A 13334-nucleotide genomic window follows, 5' to 3' on the forward strand; every position below is an offset into this window, starting at 1 on the left:
CCCGGATGCCATCCTTGCGGGGAACATTTGCTCTCCCTCTGGTTAGCGTATGTCTTCCAGGAGCTCCCTGAGGAAAAAAGGGTGCTTGGTGTCTGTTTTTTTTTAAATCTGAAAATCATCTGCAAGTGTCTTCATTATATTGTTCTATTTGATTGGTGTTTGGTATGAATATAATTCTGAACTGGAAATCGTTCTCCCTCTGAATTTGAAGGCATGAGTTTCACTGTCTGAGGCTTAGCTTCCAGTGTTGTGTTTTGGAAAGTCTGATGGATTCGGATCCTTAGTGCCTGCATGTGACCTGCTTTTGCCTTTGTTTTCCCACCAGCTTTTAGGCTCCTGCCTTTATCCCCAGTGTCCTGAAATCTCACAAGAGGTGGCGTGTTCATTGTGCGGGGCCCCTGGTGGGCCCTTTCAGTGTGGAAACAACTCCTGGCCGAGGTTCTGGGAGATTTTCTCGTTTGTTCCTTTGGAGATGACTCCCCCTTCCCCTCCACTTTATTATCCCTTTCTGGAATTCCTGTCAAGTAGGATGCTGCACTTCTGGATTGAGCCTCACGTTTTCTTTACAATTTTCCAGCTCTTTTTTGTTCTACTTCCTAGGAGGATGGCTGTGTGTGTTTAATCTTTGGGCTTTTCTTTCTTTCTTTATTTATTTTTTTGTCTTTCTGTCTTTTCTAGGCCAGCACCCGCGGCATATGGAGGTTCCCAGGCTAGGAGTCTAATCGGAGCTCTAGCCGCCGGCCTACACCACAGCCACAGCAACGCGGGATCCGAGCCACGTCTGTGACCTACACCACACACAGCTCGCAGCAACGCTGGATCCTTCACCCACTGAGTGAGGCCAGGAATCGAACCCACACCCTCATAGTTCCTAGTCAGATTTGTTAACCACTGCGCCACGACGGGAACTCCTCTACTGAAGGTTTTATTTCCTTCATCATGTTGTAAAATGTCAGACGCTCTTCCCTGCTTCGCTGCTCTTTTTTATCCTCGCCTCTTGTTCTTGGCATTGGTTCTTCTCTCTCTGGGAATGTTAATTACAGTTTTCTTCTGTTCCCTGCATTATCTCTGTGTCCTGAGTTCCTTCCCTCTGTTGGCTTTGCTCTTCGACCTTCGGGTTAGAAGCTCTCCTCAAATATCTGGTGTCCTTGGCTCTCTATAATTAAGAAAGGGGGAGTTCCCTTCGTGGCGCAGCAGAAACAAATCTGACTAGGAACCATGAGGTTGCAGGTTTGATCCCTGGCCTCACCCAGTGGGTTAAGGATCTGGCATTGCTGTGAGCTGTGGGGTAGGTTGCAGATGAGGCTTGGATCTGGCGTTGCTGTGGCTGTGGTCTAATCGGCAGCTATAGCTCCGATTAGACCCCTGGCCTGGGAACCTCCATATGCCACGGCTGCAGCCCTAGAAAAAAAGAAAGGGGCTTAAAACTGCTGGGCCTCCTCCCACTTCAGTGACAGGACCTGGGGCGTGTCCTCCACCATTTGCATGCAGTGGTGGGACACCAGGCGCTACATGAAGCCTCTTGATTCTGGGCCTGTCTCCCCAGAGAATGGTGTTCTCATCTCCTGCCTGGGAGGCGGGAGCTGAGGGGCTGAGCTCCGGGTGCAGCCGGGACAGGGCCCTGGAATCTCCCCTTCGTAGTTCGACTTCCTCTCTGTGTTTTCTGTAAGTCTCCTCATTGCTGCCCCAGCCAGGCCAGGTTCTGGGAAAACAGAACCATCTCCACGTGTCTTGAAAGGAAAAACCCAAGAGCCCCGCCTGGAGACACGTAGCCAGGCCTCTCGTCCGTACCCTCGAGCCCAGCCGCTGGAACTGCCCGGCGTGCCCAGTGCTGCGGGCTCCTGGGGGGCCTCACTGGCTCCCACCCCTCCCCCGGGTCAGTCCACATCCCTTGTCTGCTGCCTCTGCTGCCATGTCCTTGTCCGTGAAGGTTTGGCCCTTTCCCTCCATTCATTCTCATTTCAGGGACCTTTTGGGGGAGGAGGAGGGCAGAGTGGAGATAAACCCTGCACGTTGGGGGTGGAATTTCCATCATCCAGGGAGAAGGGGATGCTTGCCCGAGGCCCCACTGCTCTGTATTTACTGCCTGGCAAAGGGCTGGAAGTCAGAGCCTGGGCTGTGCCACCATGGGGCAGGCAGAGGGTGGAGGTGGGGTCCAGCCCCTTACCTGCATTTAGTGTTTGACCGTGGTCAGGGAGTGGTCCCCGAAGATGACTCTGAGACAGCCCTGGGGAGCTGTGCGGCCAGAAGGGTACAGGGGGGCAGAGCGCAGAGGGAGGCACCTTCCACAGCTGCTTCGTGCAGACACTGTTGTGTTAGTAACGTTTGTGCGGCACTTCCCAGTTTGCGGTATATTTTTCATTACCATTATCTCATCTCACCTCTCATTACCTGGTGGAGTATATATATATCATTGTCCACATTTTTGCCAATGTGAAAAAAAAACCTCACGTCGGCTAAGGAACTCGCCCAAGTTACCTAGAGATTAATGGCCGGAGGCCAGCCCCCACCCTGGGTCTCCTGGGCCCAGAAGCTGCTCTGTGCCAGGCCTGGTGAAGAAACACAGGACCAGTTTCTCCCCTGCAAAGTGTGACCTCGTATTACTGGCAGAGATTTTACATGCATGAAAGAAACCAAGAAGGGGGCTTTCTTCACCCAGTTTCAGATTTTGGACAAACTTGGCCTCCTGGAATCTGGTGCAAAGTAGAAGAAACATCCTCCCACAGAGCAACACAGCTGAGGACCACGAAAGGCCCAAAGGCGGTGTGCTGCCACGGAGACTCGGGCTGGCGGTGGCCCTGGCTGGCCTGGGCTCTGACCAAGCGAGGCTTCGGAAGAGCTCAACCGATCTGAATAAAGACAGACATCCAGAAGAAACCAGTAGAAAGAGGGCTCTAAATCAGCCTTCCGAGTGGCAGGAAACAGCCATGAGCAGGGACAGCGAAGGACAGGAAACCATGAGAGAGGAAGAGCAAAGTGCCACGGGAGCAGCTCAGAGTCTGGGGCCCCCTGCCTGCCTGGCTGTCACATGTTGCCTCCGTTATGGTCCATGATGATCACCAGTCACTGACAAAGTGGGAACGAGTGTTTGGATGCCCCTGTTTGCTGAGCAGAGATGGTTTCTCTCCAGAGTGGTCAAAATTGACTTCTCTGGGCTCCTCCACAAGTTAATCTGGAATGTGTCTTTCCACACAACCGAAGCGTCTCTCTGCAGTGGAGAAGGCTGCGCCACACGGCTGGTGCTGCTGGTGTGCAGAGGAGGTGAGCTTAGGATGATCAGTGAGCTGCGGCCAAGGTCACCTGCAGTGGGGAACTTGTGAGGACCCCAGGCCCCGGGGGCTGCCCTTCCTGTCTGGGCAGCTCCTGGTAGAAGATGCCAGTGTCTTGGAGTCAGAAGGGACCCGTAAAGTCATAGCTGCTCAGAACAGCTGTGTCCTTTACAGCTTGTACAGCTTGATGTCTCTGTACAGAGGCTACCCGGCTTCTGATTGCATGCTTCCACTCTCAGGGAGCTCACCACCTTTCATCTCTGAAGAATGCCTTTCAAAAATTGTTTCTTATACTGAACTGAAGTCCTAGGGTCTTTCCCTGGGGTGAGTGGGTCCCGCCTGACCCTCTGGACAAAGGTGGCCATGACTTAAATGTGAGAAAATCACCCCTGATGTCTTTTCTCCAGGCCTCACGTCTCCAGTACCTTCTTCCTTTTATCACCGTTTGGGTCCTGGGCCTCTGTTGCATTTCTTGCAAGTTCATTTAAGATTCAGTATCTAGAATGGAGCCAAAAGTTCCAGGGACCTGACTGTCCAGGGTGAGAGAGAGAAAAAGACCCATCCCTTCCCTCATGCCGGGTGCCCCCTGTGTGTCCCTCGGTCACTTGTACATCGGGGGCCTCCCCCGGGGTCCAGAACCGGAGCCGTGCTCAGAAGCGGTCAGGCGACAGTGCTGCTGGCTGAGAACTCCATTCGTAATCGCTTCTGCTGTCCAGGGCCAGCCTGTCTGTGTGGGTCGAGGTGTCCATTCGAAACGGTCTTGCTGGGGTGTGGGGGTGGTGTTTTGCATGGCTCTGTCATTCCCCAGGAGGGGCATTGATGGGTCCAGACGGTCACTGGGTCTTGGCGTGGGCTGGCTGAGTCATCTTGAGATTCTCTTGTTCCCCTTCTCCTGGAGTGCGTGATTGACTCACGAATGATTCTTTAACAGAATCCATCAGCAAATTGGTATTTTACCGACTGGTTGGCCCCAGAACCCTGCTGAAAGGTCAAGAATCCTCAGCTGAGAGAGGTGGGTGACCAGTTGAATGCAGAGCTGGGTGTGGACAGACCAGCTGCCCGACCACGTCATTCAGGACGCATGTTGCGACGCGGGAAAGGATGTGATCTCAGGCAGCAGGCTCTTCCCGGGAGTGGACGGCAGGACTGCCTGGCTGCGGGAGGCTCAGCCCCCTGTGCCTCCTCTGGAGGGGTTTGTCTTTGGTGACCGGAAGTCTGATCGTCTTGGGGAAGGTGCAGCTGCCTGGCCTGTGAGCGGGTGAGCTCCTTGAGTGCGGGCTACCCCCCGCGTGCCCGCCCCTCTGAGCCTCACCTGGCACCATGGCCCGTATCCAGCAACTCATTCCTCCCGTGTTGATTGAGTGTGGATGTGCCAGACCCTCTGCTAGTTGTTGGGGGCGGGCCTCAGTGCCTGCGTGCAAGGCGTTTACAGTCTTGAATAGAGTGGGTAGCAGGATGGACATTGGGCATGGGCCCAGTGCTCAAAGGAGCCGTTGTCATCCCCGGCTTTGAGATGAGGAACCCGAAGCACAGAGCTCTCAAGAAACGTGCCCCAGACCACACAGCTCCTCAGTAGTGGAGCCACAATTCATACCCACACCGTCTGACTCCGGGATCCATGGCTTTCCTGCTACTTCTTGCAGCCTCTTGTGCTGGAAGACTCGGACGGATCAGCAGAGATTGTGGAGTGTGTGAGCGTGGCGACAGGAGAGGGAGGCTGCCCAGGATGAGATGGCATTCAGCTGGGTCTGCCCCTGGGTGGCATTCGGCTGGGTCTGCCCCTGGGATTTAGCAGAGACCAGGTGTGCCTCCGAGGGCAGGCGTGAGAGATGGTGGCCCGGCCTGGGAGCTCCGGAGATAGTTTGATGTGCGTTCCGCTTATAGCGGCGGTGGACGTAACGACCCCGAACACGCTAGTGTCAAACAGCCATTTGTTTTGTTCCTGGGTATTAAGGTCAGGCCTTTGAACGGGACACGCTGGGGACAGCACGGCCCTGCTCTGTGATACCTGGGCCCCCGCTGGAGAACCTGACGGCTGCGGGAGGGCTCATCTGATGTCTGGTTTACGCACGTGTCTGGCAGTCGATGCCGACGTCAGCCGGAGGCCTCCGTTCCTCCCACACGAGCCTCTCCTTGTGGACTCTCCACGTGGGCCAGCGTGGGCTTCCTCCTGGCCTGGTGACTGGTCCAAGGGCAAGCGTCTCAAGTGAGAAAAGAGCCAAAGGGAAGAGGCCTTTTCTAACCCCAGCATCAGATGTCACCAAGCGTCGCTTTGCTCTAGTCACCCCAGTTTGCTCAGATGCAAGGAGAGGACGAGAATCCTGTCTCTCAGCAGAGGCGTGTCAGTGTCACAGGATGTGACCACATTGACCACAACATAGCCAGAGCCAGATTAGAATGGACCATCCATTCTCCTTGACCTCATGTGGTTTTGGACAGAGGTTATTAATTAGCAGGCTGACATCAGATTTGGCTTGATACCCCCTCGCCCCCGCTTCAGATGCCCCAAAGATTTTTTTTTTTTTTTTTTGGCTGCCCCTCAGCCTATGGAGTTCCTGGGCCAGGGATCAGACCTGAGCCACAGCTGTAACCTAAGCTGCAGCTACAGCAACACTGGATCCTTAACCCACCGTGCCGGGCTGGGCCAGGGATCAAATCCGAGTCCCAGGGCTCCCAAGATGCTGCTGATCCCATTGCGCTCCAGTGGGAACTCCGCCCCAAAGTTCTTATCAGCAGAGAGTGATCCGGAGCCCATTCAGTGGAGATTCCTGCAGTCGCCAGACATCCTGAGCTGCTTCCGTGCCAGGCAGGCAGCACACAGGGTCCTCAGCCTTGTCAGGGGACAGCAGGCCCCTGAGGAAGGCAGGCAGATAAACAGTGGCCATGACAGCCAACATGGAGAGTGCTGGCCACTCTTCGGAGCACTGTGCATGCTTCTCAAAACCCCACAACCTCCCAACTCAAGAGGGGCACCTGTTGTCCCCATTTAACAGATGAGGCAACTGAGTCTCAGAGAGGCTCCCAGCAGTGCCCCATTGCAGACCCCTTGCTGTCTGTCTGTACGGAGATAGTCAGCGTATAGGTAGTAGGTGCTTGGGGACAGGATTACGCAGGGTGCCGCCTGGGGCGCCTGTTCCCCAGCCCCAGATGTGAGCTCTTAATAGGTTAGAGCAGCTGAGTGGCATCGAGCCCACAAACGTATCCCTTTCCAAGTTGCTGAAGGCCAACTTTGACCTCAAAACATATGGCCAGGATTTTCCGTGCTACAGTTCCAGGCGGTCAAGCGTCTGGCGGGTTTGGTATGTGCCAAGGGCTGGGCCTACTAGGCGGTCACACTGTCAGGGGAGAGGACTGCACGGCGCCCACACATTAATTAGCAGGTTCCATGGGGGAGGACTTCTCAGGGTGGGTGGTGTCCGACGGGTTGATGGTTCCAGGAGCGTGAAGGGCACAAGCAGGGAGGGCCCAGTAACCTGCCAAGGGGAAGGGGGCATCTAGTGTTGCTGGGAAGGAAGGAAGCATGAGGGGCGGGCGGGAACCAGACCACCTGTTGAAAGACCTTGAGCCAAGCCAGCGGGGCTGCACTGGGGGCCTCGAAGGCCTTCCTGCTGTGCTGGGATGGCGGGGATCGATGAGAAGGAGCCTCTCCCTTCATCTTCTCAACCCCAACCCCGTTCTTTTTTTTCTTTCGTCTTTTTAGGGCCACACCTGTGGCATGTGGAGGTTCCCAGGCTAAGGCTAGAATCGGAGCTGTTTCAACCCTTAGCTGCAGCCACTCGGGATCCAAGCCACATCTGTGACCTACACCACAGCTCATGGCAACACCAGGTTCTTAACCCACTGAGCAAGACCAGGGATCGAACCTGCGTCCTCGTGGATGCTAGTCAGATTCAAAGTTTCCTCTGAGCCACAACGGGAACCCCCCCGACCCTGTTTCCACCCCCGCCCCCCGGGGCCTGACTCTGCTGGATGCCGCTGCTCTTGTTGCCCTGCTCCAGGGCCCTGATCGTCCCCCTGCGCCCTCTCCTTCCTGTCCTTCTCCCTGCGCTCCCCCTGCTCCTCCACCCCCACCACCCCCTCCAGGCACACCCGTGCGCTTCTAGCGCCCTGCAGGCAACAGCCTTCCTTTTGCTGACCCAGCAGAACTCCGCTGACCAGGGGACCAGTTTCAAATAGTAGTGCTCTATTTATAGCATATGGCATACTTGTACTGTGCCATCCGTGCTGTTGCAAATGTTGTATCCTGGTGGGTGATGTCAAGCCGTGTCCTGATTCAGAACGAGCTGGCCCAGCTTCCCGGTCATGTGCACTCAATTCTGTGCACCTCTCACAGGCTTTGTTAGAGCTTGTGGTGCCCTGCGTGCAAAAGGTGCTGCTTGCTACACACTCTCGAACACAATAAGGGTTCTCCTGTCTCATCTGGCATAGAATGTCTCCTGAGATCCCTCTGGGGGACGTTCTGTCGTTGTTTTGTCATAAAATTGTGATCTGTAACACTTAACCAGGAAAGTGCAGAAAACTCAGACATAATTAGAAAGCCAAAACCCGTTGAAGCCCAGCACAGGCACACGGCCATCTCCCCAAGCCCCCAGAGGCCATCCAGCCTCCCCACACAGTCCTGAATTCAGTGGCACAGCACCTTTCTTGCTTTTCTTTATGGTGTGACTGGCAGTGTTTGTATGCATCCCTGAACGACGTGCCTTAGCTGCGCCTGGTTTTGATTACAAATGGAATAGTCTCTGTGCAGGTCCTTGTGCCCTTGAGGTGTCCCCCCCCCAACCCATTGCTGCCTGTGACTGTGGTTCTTTCAATTTTGCTGCCATTTGGAATTCTACCATCTGTTTATCCATCCTGTTGATTGGAGTGGTTTTCTCTGGACACTGTTTTCACAGCCCTGGTCATCTACAATTTCCTGAGCCTGTGCTATGAATACCTCGGAGGGGAAAGTTCCATCATGTCAGAGATCAGAGGGAAGCCCATTGAGTGAGTTTGAAGACCCCCTGGAGCCCCCCTCACCACCCCGTTTCCCAGGGCTGCTCTTCTCCGAGCTCTCCCAGCCTCAGCTGGTCCCACAGACCATCTCTGCCCCTGACCTTGACCTGCTGTGTCTCTCCCACACTTGGGAGCCAGGCCGTCACTGGGACTCTTGGGAGGGCCTCTCTGGCTTTTTCTCCTCCTCTCTCTTCCTGTCCTTTCCTGTTTTGCCTGTTTCTCCCTCTTGCAGTTTCAGTGCCTTTCAGGTTGGTTTGTTACCCCAAGGCCGGTGTCGCCCTGCTCTGTACATGCAGATGCTCTGGGCTTGACCTTGGGCTCAAAGACTGCCCTCTGAGCCCCATCCCTACCCCGCCCCCTCTGCCCCTGGCTTGTCTGGATGTGAAGGAGGGTGGTCTCCCCCAGCCCTGCGTCCCTGAGTCCTTTTTGCTCACCAGCCCCATCTCTGCTCGTCTCTTCCAGGTCCAGCTGTGTGTATGGCACGTGCTGCCTCTGGGGAAAGACTTATTCCATCGGGTTCCTGCGGTTCTGCAAGCAGGTGTGTTACCCCTAGCAACTGCCCTGCTCAAGAGTTGCAGACCAGGGGTCAGGAGCCTGGATCCGTGCCCCGGAGAAGCAGCTGCAGGGGCCGTGCTGCCCCTGGTTGACAGAGTAGCAAAGGCTGGCGTAAGGCCAGGAGGACTCTGCCACAGGGTCCACCTTCCTGCAAGCACCCCAAGCCCCACACCCACTTCCCAAACTATTAGGGATGCAATGCATTGGCAGGGTGTGTTCAGAGGGGCAGCAGCAGGCGTCCTGGAGTGTCTGATGCAGCCCTGGGCAGAAAAGGTCCCCAACCCTTGCTTGCTTTAACCAAGTCATCCGTGGGTGTGAGAGTCCAAAGAAGCGCGCTGGGGATTCAGTTTGAAAATTCTCATCAGCTGTGGCTGGAGGCCAGGAGGGTTTCTGTGTTACAGAACAGGACAGAGCAGGCCTGTGCAGCCTCTGGCCTCTTCCCCCTTCTCCCACTTGGCCGGCAGTCCAGCAGCTTCCAGTTTCCAGCACTGCCCTCACTGTGGTCTGGAGGGGCCAGGGTGGGGGCCGGGGGGGGGGTGTTGTGCTTAAATGCTTGGGATTGGGTGTCTGTTCCATTTCCAGCTTCTCCTCTGACTGTGTGACCTTGGATAAGTTACGAAACCTCTCTGAGCCTTAGTTTCCTCTTCTGTAAAGTGAGCATAAGGATGCTTATCTCAAGGGAGGGTTTAAGGAACCGGTGAGGGAAAGCCCTTAAGGCAGTTCTGGCTCAGAGCCCGAGGTCTCTTGCTCAGGAGTGAGAGCAGGTGCCACATCCAGCAGACCTGACGGAGACTTAGTCTCCTCTGGGGCTCCCCAGGGCCTGTCAGCCCCTCCAGCACCGCCCGCTGCCGCCGTCTTCAGGAGGGGAAATGAAACCCGCAATCACTGGGACCGGCTGGAGGGCTGGCCTTTCTGTTCCCTTCTGTGCGGGGCGCCGCCTGTGGCTCAGGCGGCTCCAGTTCTGCTTCCAGATCTTGCCTCCCTGGGGTGTTTCTAAATATAGGACCTGCAGGGAAGGAGTTAAAACTGTCCCGGGGTCAGGGTGGGGCCTTTCAGAGCCCTTGTTTACCAGTCCTTGGCCCAGCGGTGACTCACTGCCTTCTTTGATGATTTTGTTGTGTATGAGGTTGTGACCGCAGGTCACTAGCCAGGTTGCTGGAAATGACCCCCAGCCCCATGGGCTTGGATGTTGCGCTGCTGTGCCTAGAGGTGGCAAGGATGGGTAGTAAAAGGAAGGAACTAGAGAAGCCTCTTAACCCCCTTCCCATGTGAGAGAGGACACTGCCCTTGTCATCGGGGCCAGTCTCGGACTCCTGGAGAGTTTGCCTCTTCTGCCGCTTCAGCTTCTCTGTGCCTCCGTTTCCTCATCTGTACCCTTCGCATGACGATGGCCCTCCTGCAGCAGCCAGCGAGCTGGTCCAGGGCGGCACCAGCCTACGGGCAGCTTGCACCGCTCACCTGGGGAGTTCTCCTGTGGTGCAGCAGGTTAAGGATCCGGTGTCACTGAAAGCGGCTTGGATCACTGCTGTGATGCGGGTTCCATCCCTGGCCCCAGAACTTCCACGCGCCACAGGCGTGGCCCCTCCCCCCCAAAAAGTGCTCACGTGGGACAAACTGCAGCCCCTCCTCTCCCCCAAAGTGTGCTGTCGGGCTTCCTCTACAAGGGGGCTGGGGGGTAGGGGGATGGGAGGGGAGCTCACCCCTCTAGGTCCTGTCTCCTCTCAGCAGCCCCCCAGTACAGGCCGCCCAGGGCTCCCCTGCAGACTTCACGCGAGCCCTCTTCAGGGCAGAAAGTGTGGGCTCCACAGTTTACTCTCTGCTCCGGGGTCCTCACCCATTTAGAACCTTAAAACTATTCCCATCTTGGAGTTTCTATTGTGGCTCAGCAGGTTAACCCAACTAGTATCCATGAGGATGCAGGTTCAATCCCTGGCCTCGCTCAGTGGGTTAAGGATATGGCCTTGCAACAAGTTGCAGCATAGGTCACAGATGTGGCTTGGATCCCGCGTGGCTGTGGCTGTGGCTGTGGCGTGGCTGGCAGCTGCAGCTCCAATTCGACCTCTAGCCTGGGAACCTCCACATGCCGCAGGTGCGGCCCTAAAAAAAAAAGTCTTTAAAACAAAACTATTCCCATCTTCACTAAAGGGGCCTTGGCTTAGATTTATTGGGTTTCAAGGGAATGGTGCTTTAGTGATGTTCTGGGCCCGTGGGTACCCCTGGCATTTACTGGGGCCTTTGTCAGGCCCTGTGGAACCCTGGCTGAGGGGGTCTTCCAGCCGCCGAGGCCTCTGCTGAGGGCTCGGGGGTGGGAGGCCGCCAGGGAGACCCTGTGCTTTCTTGCTCTTCAGCCCCGCACAGCGACCCTGCAATATGGGGCTGGTTCCATCCATCTGGCACAGGCAGCTGCTCAGAGGCTAAGTGACTGTCCACTCGAGCTTCCGCAGCTGGTCATTGGCGAGGCCAGAATTTAGACTCAGATGTCAGGACTTCGGACCTTGTGCTTCGGGCCGTTTCCTATTTTGTGTTCCTGTGGGTCATCAGCTCTGTTCCCAATAAGCCCGCAGCTTGGCATAAGCCCCAGAGCCAGGCCTGAGTGGACCGGGAGGCCCTCACCCACCCCTGCTCCCGGTGGAGACAGCGCCCTGCTGCCGCCCGTCACCACACTTAACCCTGACCCTGCTCCGCTCTCTGCCCCGGACCTTGGCACGAGCTGCTTCCTCTGCCCGACCCATCTCTCTGGCACTTTCCTGCTGGCCCCTTCTCTGGTGGGTCTCTGTCTCCGGCTCCCCCTCCGTTCTCCCTCTGTGTCCTCCTGGGTTCTCCCACTGCCTCGTCTTGTTAGCATCTCCTGGATTCTGCCTCCCCGCCTCCAGACCGCAGTTCCCTCGGGGGCAGGACCTCAGGCCCCCACCCAGTCCCCGGGCCTCCGGCTCAGGCCCAGCTGGCCAGAGAGGTGCTTGTTCTGTGGTCTCTCTGCTCATCCTTGACTTCTGACCCGCTCCCCCCACAGGCCACCCTGCAGTTCTGCGTGGTCAAGCCGCTCATGGCCGTCAGCACCGTGGTCCTCCAGGCCTTCGGCAAGTACCGGGATGGTGACTTTGAGTAAGCCGCGGGTCCCCTCAGGCAGGGAGGGGCAGGTGTCCTGGCTGAGGGAGAGGGGGGCCGCAGACCGGCCCCACCACCATGTCCTTCCCCTGGGTGGAAGCCCGACCCGGGCCTCCCTCTCGCTTCCTGGCAGCCCTGAGCGGCGAGGCCTGGCTCGTGACACCATCACACGTGGCCCTGCCTCTGGCCCGCGAGTGAGCTACTCAGCGTCTGTCGCCTTCATGCACTCACTCCCGGGGGTGGGCCAAGAAGGGACAGTGACCCTTCCCAGGGCAGAGGGCGAGAGGCCAGAGCCCTGAGAGGCCCGCCCCGAGTCCCCTCTCCTGTGAATCGACACATGCACACATACATCCCCTTGGGGGTTAGTAAGAGTGACCTCGTGTCCAGGCGCTGAGCTTCCACGCACTTTGCACACGCACACTCCCTGTGCCCGACAGGACAGCCCCCAGGGACCGGTGAGCAGAGGCTCAGAGGGGGACAGAACGTGGCTCAAGTGACAAGAGCAAAGCTGAGCTCCCGGTCGTGCTGACACCTGTCATCTGACCATCAGGCCAAGGCCCCACCCCCGAGGACCCCTGGCGTCCTCGTCCTCTGCTAGGAGCGTGGACACCAGAGCTGCAGGCGGCAGGGCCGGCCAGCCTGTGGGGCTCACCCTTGCTCTGCCCCCAGTCCTTCGATCCCTTTGATCCCCGTGCCCTCCTTCGTGGAGCACGGCTTGGGGAGCAATGCTGAGAGCCGCGCGGGTTGGCCTGCGGGCAGAGCAAGGGGGGGAGGGAGGCGCCTTGCCCCGCAGAGGGGCCTCGTCCAGCCAGCGCGTGTCCCCGTTCCCGCAGTGTCACCAGCGGCTACCTCTACGTGACCATCATCTACAACATCTCCGTGAGCCTGGCCCTCTACGCCCTCTTCCTCTTCTACTTCGCCACCCGGGAGCTGCTCAGCCCTTACAGCCCCGTCCTCAAGTTCTTCATGGTCAAGTCCGTCATCTTCCTTTCCTTCTGGCAAGGTGAGCCTCCTCCCAGCCCCCGTGAGGCTAGCCGGTGCCTCCCTGTGCCCTAGAGCTTGCCCCCTTCCTCCTGCTCACCGTCCCCAGGGCCCTTAGGGCGATCCTGGCCTGGAGCTCCAAAGGACCTCTGTCCACTGAGCACCTGTGGGCTGCGACCGCTGGGCCCTCAGGGGCCTTCCCCAGGAGCCATGAGCTTGGTGGGACCGCTTCAGGGATGGGGGGACCCCGCTGTTGTCTCAGCCGGGACCTAGGAGGGTGTGGTTTCCCAGAGGCCTTGGCTTATGTCAGCATCCCTGCCCGATAGGAGCAGCCGTGGACCCTCCTTCCTTCCATCCCCTCTGGGCAGTGTGGCCTTTGGGGAACTGGGTAGAGGGAGGGAGACCGGGCAAGGCAACCATTCTGGGGCCAGA

The 13334-nt window shown here is 57.4% G+C and overlaps 1 protein-coding gene across 3 annotated transcripts in view; it reads left to right on the top strand.

Moving 5' to 3' along the window:
* Positions 1-13334, top strand: part of TMEM184B (transmembrane protein 184B) — a 48563-nt gene that overhangs the window by 29642 nt on the left and 5587 nt on the right. For all 3 annotated transcript variants that reach the window (XM_005655511.3, XM_001924228.6, XM_013988203.2), the window contains exons 4-7: positions 8162-8252; positions 8724-8799; positions 11827-11918; positions 12755-12924. In XM_005655511.3, the coding sequence (XP_005655568.1) occupies positions 8162-8252; positions 8724-8799; positions 11827-11918; positions 12755-12924 (429 nt within the window). The remainder of the gene's footprint in view (positions 1-8161; positions 8253-8723; positions 8800-11826; positions 11919-12754; positions 12925-13334) is intronic.

Source organism: Sus scrofa, chromosome 5, assembly GCF_000003025.6.
Source record: "Sus scrofa isolate TJ Tabasco breed Duroc chromosome 5, Sscrofa11.1, whole genome shotgun sequence".
NCBI classification, from domain to species: domain Eukaryota; kingdom Metazoa; phylum Chordata; class Mammalia; order Artiodactyla; family Suidae; genus Sus; species Sus scrofa.